At 43.5% G+C, this 16,003-nt stretch overlaps 1 protein-coding gene across 13 annotated transcripts in view; it reads right to left on the reverse strand.

The window, feature by feature from the left end:
- Nucleotides 1–1,393: 1,393 nt before the first annotated feature.
- The window catches only part of LOC101156725 (brain-specific angiogenesis inhibitor 1-associated protein 2), a 37,595-nt gene continuing 22,985 nt past the window's right edge, over nt 1,394–16,003 (reverse strand). For 8 of the 13 annotated variants that reach the window (XM_023949296.1, XM_023949294.1, XM_023949299.1 and 5 more), the window contains 8 exons: nt 15,307–15,459; nt 13,756–13,980; nt 13,037–13,226; nt 12,758–12,959; nt 12,607–12,687; nt 12,335–12,503; nt 12,156–12,193; nt 1,394–2,989 (listed from right to left, as the gene is read on the reverse strand). In XM_023949296.1, the coding sequence (XP_023805064.1) occupies nt 2,836–2,989; nt 12,156–12,193; nt 12,335–12,503; nt 12,607–12,687; nt 12,758–12,959; nt 13,037–13,226; nt 13,756–13,980; nt 15,307–15,459 (1,212 nt within the window). In that variant the 3' untranslated portion in view covers nt 1,394–2,835. Of the gene's footprint in view, nt 2,990–3,244; nt 3,289–9,268; nt 11,487–12,155; nt 12,194–12,334; nt 12,504–12,606; nt 12,688–12,757; nt 12,960–13,036; nt 13,227–13,755; nt 13,981–15,306; nt 15,460–16,003 lie in introns of those variants that run through there. The other 5 variants (XM_023949303.1, XM_023949302.1, XM_023949295.1 and 2 more) reach the window with 5 other exon arrangements.

Consider the following 16,003-nt stretch of genomic DNA (forward strand, 5'->3'; position numbering starts at 1 on the left):
TCACTTCTTATCCAAGAGGCTTTGTCAATTTGAATTGGATAAGAGGTGAAACGTCTTCCAACTTTAAAAACTAAGTCCAGATGACGGCCCCTAAACCTACTACTATTCTGGAACTTAGACAAATAAAAAGAAGAAAAAAAAGAAAATTAAGAATTTACCAAAAAAAATGGCAATAATTATGAGACAAAAGTTAAAACAAGAAAGTTATGAACTTAAAAGAAAATGAAAAATTGACAAGAATAAAGTTGTACAATTATGAGGGAAAAAAAGTTGCAATAAACGTTTCCAGAATAAAGTCTAAAAATTAAGAGAAACAGTTGACAATTTAAATTTTGAAAGAATATTCACAAAATTATGAGAATAAAATCAACAAACTGGAATAAAGATGTAAATTTATGCTCCAAAAAGTTGTAATTTTACAAGAAAAAAGTCACTTTTTTGAATAAAATGTTGTATTAAGCCTTTAAAATGTTTCAACGAAGATGATCGACATTTCCTGATTAACGTCTGTTTCAGACATTTAGAGAAATCGAATGGATGAATGAAGAATTTCAATAAATCTGCTTTAGTGTTTTATTAAATGTACAACTTTCTCTTTTTAAAATAGCAAGACTTTTTACTTGTAAAAATTCAAACAATGAAATTATAAATTTATGATTTTATTCTTATCAAATCTTGACTTTTTCCTCATAATTTTATGACTTTTTTCCTCATATATTTACTTTTCTTTACTGGTAGTCGTCATACTTGGCTGAAAAAAGTGCTCCGGTTTTTGGTTTAGCAAACGTTTCAGGATTTTTAACTGGAAGCAAAAGTTTACTCCAGTTCTGAACTGACCCAAACATCTGTTCAGTTTGATTTTTTTCTGTTGAAGATGAATAAAAAATAAAACATTTGGGTGTGATTGACAGCTTTTTAGCTTCATGAGTAAGTGGAGTTTGATGCTCGGAGCTGCAGGGAAACTTCAAAGTGTGGCGTTCAAGTGTTTGCCTTCCAGAACTGGAATTTTCTGTCTCTGTTTAGTTAGAAATTTCTTGATGGCTGTCCATAATATTTTTGTATATCTCCACAAAAGTACTTTCCTGGAGTACTCGGGTACCTGGGAGGGAAGGATGTGGGGTTTTTGTTGCCAAAGAGACGTGGCGTTGCGTTTCAGGACAGTATTGTTGGCCTGAGGAGGAGGAGGAGGAAGAGGGTGACGGCTGCTTTGGACTTGGAATGATTGTGGAAAAACTGTGCAGGAGAAGGTTCTGTGTGCTCGCCCCCCCACACTGAGCCGTTCACGTTGATCATTTCTGTATCGTCTATCAAATCTGAATAAACTCTGGTTTCCACAACAGACTGGGTGCTTTGCTGGTGGAGTTCCAGTAAAAGTTCAGAGAAGACGCTGCAGTCTGGATGAAGATCAGATTTATTCCGTCCGTATGTTCGACATGAAATCACAACGTTCTGATTCGTGTTCATCAAACTCTACAGATTCAGCTTTTATCTGCAACGTTCACAGAAATCTCACATTTTCTGAAGAAAAAACAGTGATGAGAGAAAATCCTTCATTAATACCTAGAGATCCTCTGATTTCCATTGTATTTCAGTCATAAACACATTTGATGTACGGGATTCAAACATTTTTATCTAAAATTAAAGAAACTTTCTGAAATCAACTGAAAACGTCTTTTTTTGTAGCTTTGATTCATCTTCAACCACATCTACTAATCAGTAAACACATGTCTGCCATTATTAGTAGTAATATTGATTATTGGTTTGTCTCCTCTTTATTGGTATTACTTGTATAAATGCTGCATTTTTGTGCTTTGATGAAAATGATCAGATGCTTGTTTTTAGTTTCATTTCATGTTTCTACATTACATTTCAAACACTTAAAGGAATAATCACAAGCCTCACAGTTTGAATAGTTTCTGAACATGTAATGTTTTAAATTTCCTTATTTACAAGTAAATGTTTTATAAATTTGATGTGAATCTTTGTCTTCTGCAGCCAGAGACCAGCAGGCTGAACTTTGCACAGAAAAACAAACAAACATCTATTCATAAAAAAGGGGAAAAACAGGTTTTCAGCACAGAAATTTTGGAAAAGTCACGGAAGTTTTTCTGTTCCATCAGATTCTGAATTTTTAACTCTTTGCTTTTTCTTTCTGAATTTTTTTTAAACCCTTGATTTTCAAACAGCAACATTTTATGCCCCGAAATATTAATTTCTATCTTATACATTTCCGTGTTTTTAATTTTGAGACTCAACATTTTGATTGGCTGGATGTTCTCAGATGGACCAGCTGTTCTAGTGAGACGATAGAAGTCACGTCTTTCTGGGCCATCAATCAAAATGTTGAGTCTGGAAATTAAAAACACTGAAACATAGAAAACAATATTTTGGGGCCTGAGATTTTGCTGTTTGAAAATCAAGGGTTTTAAAAAAAATTCAGGAAGAAAATTCAAAGGTTCAATAAATTCCGAATCTGATGGAGAAAAACCTCCATAAAAAGTCGCCCCGTTTGGCTTCATCAGACGCTTTTTTCATTTAAACGTGAAGAACTGAAGCGTTCTGCTGCAGGAAACAAATGTGAAAAACCTGCTAAAAATGTAGATTTAAACTTCAGAAACAGTGAAATTCAACTGCAGCGGGTTTGTTTGAAACCTCAAGAAAACAGGAGTCTGGTCTACATGAAGTGTTTATAGTAAAGACACTTCATGCAGACATGACTAGTAGAACCACGTCTGAAAATGATCCTTCGTGATTTTTGATGCTTTCATTTATGGATCAGATTTGATTTGATTGAATTCAGATGAATGTTTCTTTAGGCTGAAACCTTCAGTCATTCTAGAAGCTGGAGACGGGCGCGTCTGCGGTGGTGGACGTTTTCTCCAAGAAGTCATAGTGAGCGTCGTCTGACTGCTGGACCTCCTCCTCTTCTTCATCGTCAGAGAGGGGGGGCCTGGCTGGAGCCCCCACTGCGGGCTCGCCTGGTGGGTTTCTGCAGGGAGGAAGAGGAGGATGAAAGACTGCTGGATGAGAGGACAGATCTGATGAAGCATGCAGGCCCTGCTGGAACAACGGTTGCATGAAGCCACGGTCAGCCGACGACACGTGTGCAGTCACACAAACTGGAATGAAAATGACCCGAAAGCGGCCCCTCAAACCCCCCCAAGCCAGTGAGACAGTCACAAGAAGCTGGGATGAAGGATGAGCGGAACCACACGGAGACCAAGAAGATCCAAGTTTCACTTACGACAACTTTTGGTGGCTCAAAAACGGCCACGACCGTTCCGTGAGCTGAAAACAGAGACAGTCCTCAACAATCAGGAGAAAACACACCGACATCACCTGAGGAGATGAAGGAGAACCCAGATCCGGATGGATGATGGATGGAAGGTTCTGCTTAGATCTCAGCAGGTGGACATGATCAGAGGAAGAACCGCATCTAAGCCAAGGCTAAAGAAATACCGGGTCTTGCCTACAGTTTTATATTCTTCATTCTAATTAATTAAGGTTCTTGCATTAAATAAAAAAATGTTTGAGGTTTATTATTAGAATTTCAACATTATTTATTGTGAGATGTTTTGTCTATTTTTCAAACCCTTTATGGTCAAGATCATTTTCTTTGTTGTTTTTAAGATAGTTTTTGTGGTTTATTGATATTTTTCTGACAATTGTGGTTTAACGAGTAATCCTGTTTTAGTGGAATCTGTATTACTACTATTTACTACTATTTATCAGATTTACTTTTAGTCTATGACCCTCCCAGAGCCCTCAGGTCCACAGGTGCAGGTCTGCTAGTGGTCCCAAAGGTCAGAACTAAAACCCACGGCGAGGCCTCCTTTCAACACTGTGGACCTCGCCTGTGGAACAGCCTGAGGACGTGAGGGCTTCAGCCACTGTGGAGGTTTTTAAGAAAAAACTTAAGACACATCTTTTTAGTAAAGCTTTTACATAGTTTTACTTGTCCACATGTTTTTATTTGATTTTATAAAATTTTAACAGCTAATTTTATTTGTTTTTATTTTAAAGGAGGGATGTGTATGTGTTGGGTTTTTGTGTGTTTTTATTAATTCATTTATTTTATTATTTGCATTTATTTTTATTTTTATTATTATTACATTCTTTTTACTTTGTTTATTATTTTAACTAATATATATATTTTTTTATCTTATTTGTTTTATTTTATTTATTTTTTTCCTTTGGTAAGCACTTTGAGATGCTATGAAGCATGAAAAGCGCTATATAAATGAATTTGAATTTGAATGAGAGTCTGTGGTGCAGTTTTGAGGATTCTTGGTGAGTTGTAGAGAAAAATCAAATGTCCGGGATGTTTTGGTGTGTTTTGGATTTTTTGGTGTAATTCGCCTGTGTCAACAGCTTCACACCCAGGAGGCGGAGCCTATGTAACTAATAACTCCAGTTGTAATTAATTTTTTGTTACAAACATACGGAACTGTTTATCCTGGACTGGGACATGTAGGGGCTTTTAGTCCATTTTTTTTTATTATTGATCAGATTGTAATTTATTTATTTATTTATTTTACATGTGTAGCTCATAAATTGTCACAAAAACAACACTGAGGAAAATATTTTAAAAATCACAAAAAAAAACATTTTGATAAACAGCAACATCTTTTCAAAAACAGGAAAATAATCATCTTGAAAAACATTTTTTATTGACTGCAGTAAACTTTTCATATTTTCTACTTTGTGAGAGTTTTGATTCTGATTTATTTAAAAAATATGAACATAAAGACGTTTATTTAATGCAGGGAAGTTTTTGCATTTTTAATATTAAAACCGTAAACAGATTTGCGTGTTCAGGTCACGTGATCAGCAGAGGCGCAGTGGCACGCGGGATGAAAGAGCCGGAAGCTAACAGTAGTGTGAGTAACTCCGTGTTTCCTGACGTTTTTGATCATTTAAGTGTGAATGTGAGGATGTTTCCGTTTCGTTGTGGTTCTGGAAGTTTCTGCGATGAGGACGGGTCAGGCGGAGGGGGGGGGTGTTTTTTTTTTTTGGACAAACAAAGATTTCTCCGGCGTTCGGCAGGGCTAAGCTAGGTTAGCAAAAACGGCTACGTGGTTCTTGCGATCGGTTCAGGCCAAACCCCAGAAAAGGATTGAAATATCAAAACCAACGTTAGTATTGGTATAGATCGATACTTTGGTGGAACTGTTCGTCTTTGAATCTCGCTTAGAGGAAGTAGCCAGGTACCGCTCAATCATTTTAACGCACGTCAGCAGCACGCATGCGCAAACACATCGAGCTCGAGCATGAAGTGACAGAAACAGGAAATGATCATTGTTGAAACTAGACTTTGACAACCTGATGCCAGAACGTGACGGGTGGAAATACGAGCAGAAAATCATCAGGGAAAAGAAACTAGCAGATGCTGAAAATGAGCTTCTTTGCTGAAAGTTTAGGTCATTTAATAAATCTATTACTCTTAATAACTGGAATTCTACTCTGCACATGAAGGATTATTTTATCATTTTTGTCTGTCATTGCATGTTTTGTTCACTTTAGGTTATTGTTAGCTCGATGTTTTCCACAGATGCATGAACTCAAAGAGCTCTGTACGATAAATAAATAGTGATTGCGGCTCCATCCTGGTTTTTCTCTAAGAAAAACTAAAGGTTACACACTGAGTTTTCCTGTCATGTTTTAATGTTTTTTATTTTATATATTTATTAATTTATTTATTTATTCGTTTATTCATTTATTATTTTACTTTTTTTTTTCAAAAATTACATTTTCTATTTATTCCATTTTTGTATTTATCTTTTATGTTTTGGGTTTGTGTTGAGTGTCCTGTGGTTCAGAGGTCAGACGTGTGACAGCTGTGGACAAGAAGAAGCTAAAAACCTGCTGGTTTTTGTTGGGGGGGGGGGCTCCCAGAGGGCAGGAGGGGGGAGAGTCTGCATGCTGGCAGCATGTGGCGTGGATGGGTGTGAGCGGCTCAGCGCTCCTCCGGATGTCTACCATGAGCTCCTTGGTTTTCTCAGTGTTGAGTAGCAGGTTGTTGGTGTCGCAGCAGTCAGCCATGCGGTCCACGCCCTCCCAGAGACGGCCAATCACCTCAAAGACGGTGTTGGAACCGTTTGCAGTCGCGGGTGAGGAAGGGACTCATTACACAGCCTTGTGGTACACCGGTGTTTGTGGTGATGGTGGACGAACAGTGATTATCCAGCTGGACATGTTTGGAAGTCCAGTAACCACGTGAGTGAGCTGACGCCTAGGTCATGGTTCTGTTTCTAGAACAAGTTTAAATAAAAATAGCATTCAGTTGGATCCAGAAGAACCACAGTAGTTATGGGATTATCTGTTTCAGGGTTTTTTAACCCGTGACATGTTTAGGCCGTTCCCTCAGAACGGTCACATGACCATGCATGGTTTCCTCCGTGTTTTTTTTTAATGGGGTTTGTATCCTGCTGCTTTGTTGGTTCTTCAAGTCATTTGCACAGATTTAGCTTCTTCTTCCACTTTCGGCTTCTCCCATCAGGGGTCGCCACAGCGAACAAGTCGCATGGTAAATTTGGCAATGTTTTACGCCGGATGCCCTTCCTGACGCAACCTTCTCTAACCGGGCTTGGAAACGGCAGAGGTAGAGAAGGGAACAGGGAGCAGCCTGGAGTCGAACCCGGGTTTCACGGATGGAAGGCGCCGCAAACCAGCACGAGCTAAACTGGCCCCTAATTTAGCTAAAGTTTTGTTTTTCTTCTTGGTTTGTCTGAGGCGCCACATTTGTGAGTCTTTGTGCGGCGTGTTTGTTCATTTATGGGTTCTGATGTTTGTTTGCGGGCCGTCTGAGTTGATCTTTGTCTTCTTGTGACTGTGTCTGTGTGTCATTAATGATGAATCTGCCTTCGTCCTTTTGGAGGACCGGTGTCGGTTCTGAATGCAGGACAGGACTGATCCACAGTGAAAGTTCTGTTTGTCATTCTCGTGGTTTAACCTTTCAGACTCCTTGGAACAGATGGATTGCGCCCTCTAGTGGATGCACTTCAGATTGAAATCAATCTGTTAAACTGTTAACAAATTTGGTTTTCTTTTTGTCTGTTCTTGCTTATTTCTTAGTTATATTCTACTTTCTACCTGTTACCTGTTTATGTATAACAAAATTTTTTGTTTTTGTTTCTGGTCCATATCTATAAATATGAGCCCAACAATACTGTAACAGGATACTGTGAATGAAAAAGCTGATTAATAAAATTTGAAAATAAAACTGTTAACAAAAAATACTTTAATTTCTATTTAATTTAATATAATTTTACTAAAAAAAGTAACACAGTAGAACAGACAAAGGCTACGTTCACCCTGCAGGCCTAAACGATCCAATTCCGATTTTTTGCCCCTATGCGATCGTCATCTGATCTTTTCATGACAGTCTGAACGACACAGATCCCATCTTTTCAAATGTGACCCAGGCCACGTGGGTATGTGGTCCAGAATCCGATTCGTATCCGATCTTTTGAAATGCGACCTCCGTCTGACTGGCCAGGCCGCATTTATCCGACCCGTCATCGATACGCTACAAACGTCATCATTCTGTGTTGAAGGGAACTAGAACATAGACATCAACCATGGTGGACGATGCTGCTGAGACCAGTCAGTGGAAGGGAAGCCAGGTCACTGCTCACTAATATTTGGGGTGACAGCTCTATTCAGGCCAAACTCCAGGGCTCTAATCGCAACCGGGCGGTTTTTGAAAACATTTCCAGTGAAATGGCCGAGCGTGGTGTTGAACCTTCCCCACAATGACTTTTTTCCCTTTCCGACCGTGGTCAGAAGCGCTGGGGACAGAAGGCGGATCCTCCTCCGGGGTTCACTTCCCCGTTTGGACCCTCAGATTGTCCAGAGCGGGTTAATTGCATTTATTCTGGGGGAAGCCTTCTTTTATTACCGTTCTCCTTCCTCCGTAACACACAACATGAATGCGCCCCCCACTGCCCCCCCTCTCACTCCCTCCTGCGCTGCATGCGCTCTCTCCTCTCTCTTACACACACGCTCGCACGGCCCCAGCACATACACATCCCCATTCCACACCAGTGGGACCAGACGATCCTGGCTCCAATGCCTTCTTAAAATGAGAAGATTGTTATTGTGCTGCTCCTTTGTGAAAATTAATGTAATAATGCAAAAAGAGCTCCGCTGTTGACAACACTGTTGTTGACATCCATTGCTAACGTTAGCTACTTCCACAAACAACAGTGACGTCGTTCACCGTTGAGGACTCTTCTGTGCATGCGGGTCACTTCTGGGTCATTTCACAGTCACAGGAGATCACAAAAGTTCAAATTTAGTGAGAAATGTCAACGGCCTTTTTTCAAAAAATCAGAATTGAGCATTAAGCCCTGCAGTGTCAACGTAGCCAGAGACTTACTGAAGACACCATCATCCTTCCTTTTGAAATGGGTTTGTCTTGAATTTTTATTGTTCATTATCTGAGCCTGTAATGGATTTTATTTGAGGAACCTCCACCTGCTGGATCCTGATCTGCTGTAACAACTCAGAGCTGAAATGACCTGACGGAGATCAAAGTGTTGCGTCATGACGGCAGACGTTCAGACAACGGCGTGCTCATAAATGTGAGTGGTGGGGGGTGGCGAGGTTGGTACAGAGTGATATTTATGCCACCACGTTGCACACGAAACTGTCTCCAATAAAAATATTAAATATTTGTTTTCAAAAAAACTTAATTTCTGTTGCTTTCAAATATTTTCTTTTAAGTTTTTCTGTTTGCATTACATTTGATTTTTGCGTTTGCAACACAAATGCTTTGGCATGCGTCGTCTCATCTCGCTTTTTTCCTATCTTGCTCTCATAATTTTCCTTTTAACGTGACAAAGCTGATATCAGACAGCCTGCTGATTGGTCCAGATTCTAACCAATCAAATTGCCATAAATCCAATTTTGAAAATTTTGAAAGCTTAAAAAAAATTGAAAGTAAAGAAAAAGTATTTGAAAGCAAATATTCCATATTTTCATTTGCCACCTAGACAGTTTTGTCTGCAACGTGGTGGCATAAATTCCACTCCATAGGTGGGTGAGTGGCGGGCAGGGGGCTGCTGCTGAAGCCGTGACTGCTTACATGACCGAGGAAGTGCAGGTTAATGAGCAGGAGGAAGAGCAGCAGTGAGGAAGAGCAGCAGCGAGGGAGCCGGCGTGAATTCAGAACATTCTGCGCCTACTTTGGGTTCTGTTGTGCAAACGTGACATAAGGTGAAGAAAGTCCAACTGCTCACAGTTTGAATGAAACGACAGGAAAAAGGTCCATTGGAATAAATTTATTTGATATTTAAAGTAAAAAGTCTTCATACATTTGAAGTCATCCATCAAACCCGTGTGCCCTCAAAGCATGCACATCCAGAAGTTCTCCTCACTTTTTACACGGACCCCTTCAGCTAAAGCTCAACGGCGGGCGCCGCTTCGGTAACGCCGAGCTTCAGAGTGTGTTAGTGAAGAAAGACGAAACGGGAGCAGCTTCCAGACGTTTTCACTCGACTTTTCTCTCTGAAGACCCATTACAACAAGAGAGGAAGGACAAAAAGGTTGGGTTGGCAAAGCTGAGGAGGAAGAGGCAGCAGACAGACGGGGGACGAAGATGTGCCGAATGAAAAATGCCCAGGAATCAAATCTGGGTCATTTTTGTCAGAGTTTTTGAAACTGATCGGACATCGGTTTCTGCAGAGCAGGAAGTTGTCAGTTTTTTTGGTGAAGATGTTTGAAACCAAAGTCAGACAGAAGCCAGCCTCTTCAGTCAGAATAACAAAAAATTAGGCTTTTTTGAAACATTGCCTTTTAAATTAAAAGACAAACTTTTAGGACTAAAGAGCTTAGAACAGGAAACTGTCGCCCCCTAGAGGCTGAGGAGGGCACTGCAGAAGGTCTGAAGCTGCCATTACTCCATCATTTCAGTTAAATAGATCGACAGCAGATGTGCAACGTCTGAGCTGCTCATCATAGGCTGCAGATGTGGAAGCACAATGGGGGTGCCTCATCATGGAGGAGGGGCTAGGGGCGGAGCTAAAGGCTGAATATCAGCTGGGAAACTGAAGCCGCTTGAAGAAAGGAAAGACATGAAATGAAAAAAGCCTCTTCTCCTTCTGAAGAGGAACAGCACCGGATTTATCAGATACTATAAAACCTCTTAGTTTAGCTTCTAAAGTCAGAATGAACATTCATACCTGGACGCTGATGCATTTATGCTGTTTTCCTTTACATTTGCTGATTGTTTGAGACGTGGGTGTAGATGTTTAGGTGACTCAAACATCTTCCACTGAGCATGCTCAGTATGAGGGATCGCACCAAAAAGTTGCAGCTCAAACAATGTTATTGGTTGAATGCTATAAATCGTTCAATCCATTCTTTTCCTGTTTCTCTCTCTTTATTCTAGTATCTTCTGCCATTTTTGTGCCGCTTATCTCCTACAATGTTTCAGCTATTTTTACCATTCAACTATTCAAATGTTCAGCTCTTTCAGCTTTTTCCAGCTGTGACTTTTGGTCCCTCAAATACTTGGACCTGGATTATATTGACTATATGTCGTGCCATTGTATCTGGTTGGTGTCGTAGTGGCATGACATTTTTTGTTATTGTGCTATTTTCACTTTATTTATGGTCTACTTTGATCATTTCTTTTTTTATTTGTTGCCAATTATTACCCTCTAAGTTTCATTTTCATCCAGCAATATAGCATCTTACCTGCATTTTCTTCTGGAAATGCAGCTTCTTGAATTAGATTTGAATAATCTCAGATTTATTTGGCCTGAACTTGTCTGTTGACAATTAACAGTTTGATAAAGAGTTCATGACTGTGGGGTGGGGTTTTTGGAGCTGACCTTTGACCCCCCCCCCCAGTGTGCACCCATGAGCAACTGTCACCTTTCGTGGATGAAAGACAAACCTTTTTTAAAAAAAACATTTATGTCTGAAGCCATGTCAGCTTCTCGCAGGCAGAAACATACGTGACGTAATGAGCCGCTCATCTAGACACTGCAGAACACACGCATGTACAGTAAACATTCACATAAAGACCCTCGCAGCCCCTCAGCTCAGAGATCACAGAACCTCGCAGCGTCAAAAGGTCCGTTCAGTCCAAGTCTTCACATTTGAAAAATCCTCCTTGGGATTCAAACGTTTTTTCACACACCTGTTGTCCTCGGACATGTGAGAGAATCAGCAAGACCTTTGACCTCCAGTAGAAGTGAACATGCATGAAAGACGGGCAGATTTCCTGCAGAACCCCCCCCCCCCCTTGTTAGTTCAGACAAACGTTGGCAGAGTCCACGCCGCTTCAGAGGCGTTGCTAGGTTACCAGCAGAGGGCAGCAGTGAGGGAGGAGGTGGAGGAAAAGCCCACTGTGTCTTCCATGCATTGATCAGGTGATGTTATTGCCATAAGCAGGGGGGGTGGGTGGGGGGTGTCCTATCACGCTGAAGGTGTTAGTCTGTCCTCACACTGTGGAGATCAACTTTCCCTCTGTGGAGCTGTGGACAGACAGGAGAGGCTTCCAGGTGGGCGAGTGCAGGACAAAACAGCAGCAAACAACCAGGACAAACATGACCCCGCCCCCCAAAAGCTCCGCCCAGTCTGACCCTCAACTGCAGGTGAAGCGTTAGAAGCAGGGAGGGGGGTGTTAGCAGGTGGAAGATGCATGATGGGAGAGTGTGAAAGCCACCAATGAAATCATAAAAGGACGAACAGTAAAATAAAACAAAACTAACGGATAAATTGCGCCCCCTTGTGCTGAGCGCAGGAAAATGTTCCGAGTTCACCCTCTGTGATGAGTCAAGTTAGCCTGTAATTAGATCACACGATCGACTGTTTTCTCAAACTTAACTAGAACAATTTTAGCTTCAAATTTGAACACAGAAGGCGGAGTTTTGTTCATTATTGTCATTGTTAAACAAGTATGAGGAGTGGGCTCCTCGGCCCCGTAGAACCACAGGAGAACATAATCATACATAATCTTGAACATCATTATGTTCTCCTGTGGTTCTCCTGTAGAACCACAGGAGAACATAATCCTGGACATCACGATGAAAGGAAAACAGAAAAAGATGTTCTGCTGAGATGACTCTGAAACTCTTCCTGTTCACCAAAGAACCTTATTGGTCAAGAACTCAGAAGCCCCTCCCCCTGATAAGAAGTCTTACCTTGTGGGGAAGCGTGGCTCGTACTCTTCTGTCCCCTGCTGGAAGGAAAAAGAAAAAGATGAGAAAACTGCTGCAGCGATCACCACAGCCAGCAGGGGGCAGCAGAGGACCGCCGTCTGCCTCTTCTAACAGTTGACCAATCATGGAGGACACTAGACGTTTGTCGGCGGCGCCCTCACCTGCGAGAAGCCCGGCACCGCCATGCTGTAAGGGCGCTGCGGCCTGCTGTGAAGCGTGGCGGTGCTCTGTGCAGCCAAACGAGGGTGGAGGCCGTAATCAGGGGCGGGGAGAGCCATGTCTTCTCGGTCCAGAAGGTTCCCGGTGCTGCTGCTTTTCCCGAGGTGGAGGCTGGAAACAGAACAGGAGGAATCACAAACACGCCTCCCACCGCCACCGTAGGCGGAGCTTTCTGCTCTGGCAGCAGATGTGGTCACAGGGAAACTTCACCCACTTGTGCACTCGAAGCTGCTTCATGGTGTCTCCATCGGCCTCAGAGATCAGGCGGGTGTAGGAGAAGGGGAACCAGCCGCGCCTGAGGGTGGAGGCGTCACTGATCAGACCACGTCAGAGGAAACATCAGAAATGTCCAAAGCCGCACTCACAGCCTTGTCTTCTCGTTCTCGCCGTAATGCCAGCCGTCCCGGGCTTCGGGCACCAGCAGGGTCACGATGTCGCCCTCCGCGAAGCTCAGCAGCGTGCCGTTGTCTCCGGCGGCGTGGGAGAAGATGGCCTGAACCCGAGTCCTACCGTTCCTCTCCAGACCCGCAGCCATGGAGCTGGAGCGCGGCAGCGTCCGGGTCTCCACTGAGGATGAGGAAAAAAGTCTGAAACTTACCGAACCCCCCCAGCTGTGTGTGACATGTGCATGTTGGCGCTCTTACTCAGCGGGGCCTTGCCCTTGGTGGGGGCGACCTTGCGCACCGGCAGGGTGTTGGAGTAGACCTCGGCCCCGTGCCGCTGCGTTTGTGGCGAGGTCTTGCCCTGCGCCACTTTGGCCTCCATCCACTGCTGGTAGTCCTCCCCCCCTGCAGCCCCGTTCATCGCCCCCCCATCCACACCTCCCATCAGCCTCTGCAATGAAGACAGGAAGCAGACGCTTTCTTCTTCTGCATTGACACTTTCAAAATAAAAGGATTTTGTTAGCAGGTACTCTTGCAGGCCTGATAAATAAAGGGGGCGGAGTTGTGGATGCTGGCGCTGCTAACCCTTTGCTAACCCTTTGCTAACCTGTTACCTATTAACCTGAATAATATATATATATTGATTTTCTTAAGGATTTTTTTATTGCAAATCACTGTAAGTTTTAAAACTTCGTATGGAAGAAATTTTATATTCCATTGAACTTGAGGTCTTTTATATTTTAATAAGTTTGTTTCCAATAAAAGTTTGGTTTACTGAACACACTTCACGATTCCATTAACTCCGCCCACTTTGAACTCTACAGCAATAATAGATATGTCAAAAATATTTTCAGGTAATATTCCGTCAAATATGATGAAATGCATTTTCCTTTCAGCTACAAAAACCCAGAAAAGTCAAATAAAGTCTGGAGACACGGATCCCTTATTTGCTGGTTCAGTTTGATAACGGAGGAACTGACCTGCTGCCCCATGGCGCCGCTCGCCCTGAGAGCGGCCAGCTCTGGCGGCACTGGCAGGGGCTTGGCGCCGGAGCTGGGATCGGGGATGCCGGGGTGATGATGGGGCCCCGGGGGCATGGAGCCGCTCATCTGCTGAGCCAGGAACATGGCGCGGTCCGGCAGTCTGTTGGGTTCGGCGCACGCCTGCGTCCACAGCGGGACTTTCTGGGACAGCAGCTCCTTTCCCTGGAAAAGAGAAGCTTTTTATGTGGACATGTCACCCAGACGTGACCTTTGACCTCAGGCTTCTGTGACTGCGGCAGCACACACCCACCAGAGGAGATTAAGGCGGTCAAAAGGTTAACTCATCCTAAAAGGGTAAATATGTTTCAAAGCATGAATCCATGCGTTACTCTGGAAACAGGAAACGAGGATGTCAAAATAAAAGCTGGAAATTTCAAAAAACCTCTAAACTATAAATATCCCAACAAGATAAACACAGAAAGATATTCTGGATGAATGAAAGAGAACATGTACAATGTTTGAGAAGATGCTCGTATTTCTGGACATGTTGGGGGGAGCTTTAAGTATTTGCTCTACCTTAGAAGTCTAATTATTCAGAAAATAAATCAAATATTCCTAATAAAAAAAGGATCAAAACTGAGAGGGGGAGGGGGGGGCTGTGTTCTGCTGGCCCGGAGTGGACTGGAAGTTCTCGCTTCCGCCTCACTTCCTGTGCATGAATTATCCAGAAGTGCAGTTATGCAAACGCTTCATTTGCATGCGGTGAATAACAGACGGCTGCAGAGGACAGGCGCGGCGCCGAGGTCGTCTGGACGTGCTGAGCGTGCGGGGGCTGCAGCTTCAGGTGTTCAGGTGTGGGAGGCGTCCTCCTCACAATAATCAGGAGGAGCAGGAACAGAGACCTGCTAAAAGCAGAAATGATCTGTGCAGCTCGAACGTAGAGTCCTGAAGAAGGAGTTACTCCTGAGAGGAGCAGCATTCGTTTCTCCTGATGACGGTTTTCTGAACATCTGAGCGTTTTCGGGAGCGGAAACGGCTCGTCACTCCTCCAAACGCTGACGCTGCATCTGTAAAAAGAAGCGCTTTTGGCAGCTCTGCTGCTCCTGAACCGAGACTCAGCTTCATCAGCTTCCGTCTGTCACCCCGTCAGTCAGACACCTCCGGCCCACGCGTCGAGTCCAACCGAGTGTTCTCGCAGAAGTGGGTCATTATCTCAGGACACCCCCCCCATCCTCTCAGAGAGGACTGTCAGACCTGAGATGTTCCGGATGGTGTGAAGAATCCAAACAGGAAGTGTCTGATCTTCAACCATAACTGCTTCAGCTGCTAGCAGGTTTTTCTTTCAAGGTTTTTTCTGGATCCTAAACAGCTGGAACAGGCTGTGGTCTACAGCATCTTTGTCAGAAGACAGCCAGAGCAGAACCCGTCTGCCAGAGCAGAACCCGTCTGCCAGAGCAGAACCCGTCTGCCAGAGCAGAACCCGTCTGCCAGAGCAGAACCCGTCTGCCAGAGCAGAACCCGTCTGCCAGAGCAGAACCCGTCTGTCACCTTGCTGTGGAAGCTGCTGCTGGTTTTGGCCACGGCGCACTGGCGGTCCACCAGGAAGCAGTACCGCCTCCTCTCCTCGGACAGAGCGTTCTTGTAGCCCTCTGCGATGTAGTTGTCCAGCTCGCTCTGCTTGTTGCTGATGGCCTCCACGTACTGGAAGAAGAGAAGATGGACAGTCAGACCAACAGTTTTCTAGAAACATCTTTGGATCCTTAAGTCTGTGACGGCAGGAGTTCATCAGAAGCAGCTTCAGTCGTCAGCGCTGATGAACAAACAGGTTTTAGCCTGAGGGATTCAGCTGAAGTCCCACCTGAAACCAGATTTCGCTGCTCCACAGAAACGGCCTCAAATGACCCGTTAAAGGAAGTGAAGTCTCTTCACGCCGCAGCGTTTTCACTGTCACACATGAAGCAACACCAGGAGCGACAGTCCGGATCCGGATCAGGCCTTCCTTCCCTCAAACGTCTGGATCCTTCCATGTAGAAACATCTGAGTGATTTCTAATCTTGTCGCTGCACTAAAAGCACTGGACTCCATCATTAGTCTGCCCCTCTCAAGGCAGCAAAGACTTCTGGGAGGATTGCAGCGCCGCGACATAGAACACGTTCTCCTCATCCCCTCCACTTCAGTTTAGAAAGAGTGAAGAACTCAGAACCAAAACAAATCCAGAAGATTATCTCATGCACACATAAACGTG

This window comes from Oryzias latipes, chromosome 19, assembly GCF_002234675.1.
Source record: "Oryzias latipes chromosome 19, ASM223467v1".
NCBI classification, from domain to species: domain Eukaryota; kingdom Metazoa; phylum Chordata; class Actinopteri; order Beloniformes; family Adrianichthyidae; genus Oryzias; species Oryzias latipes.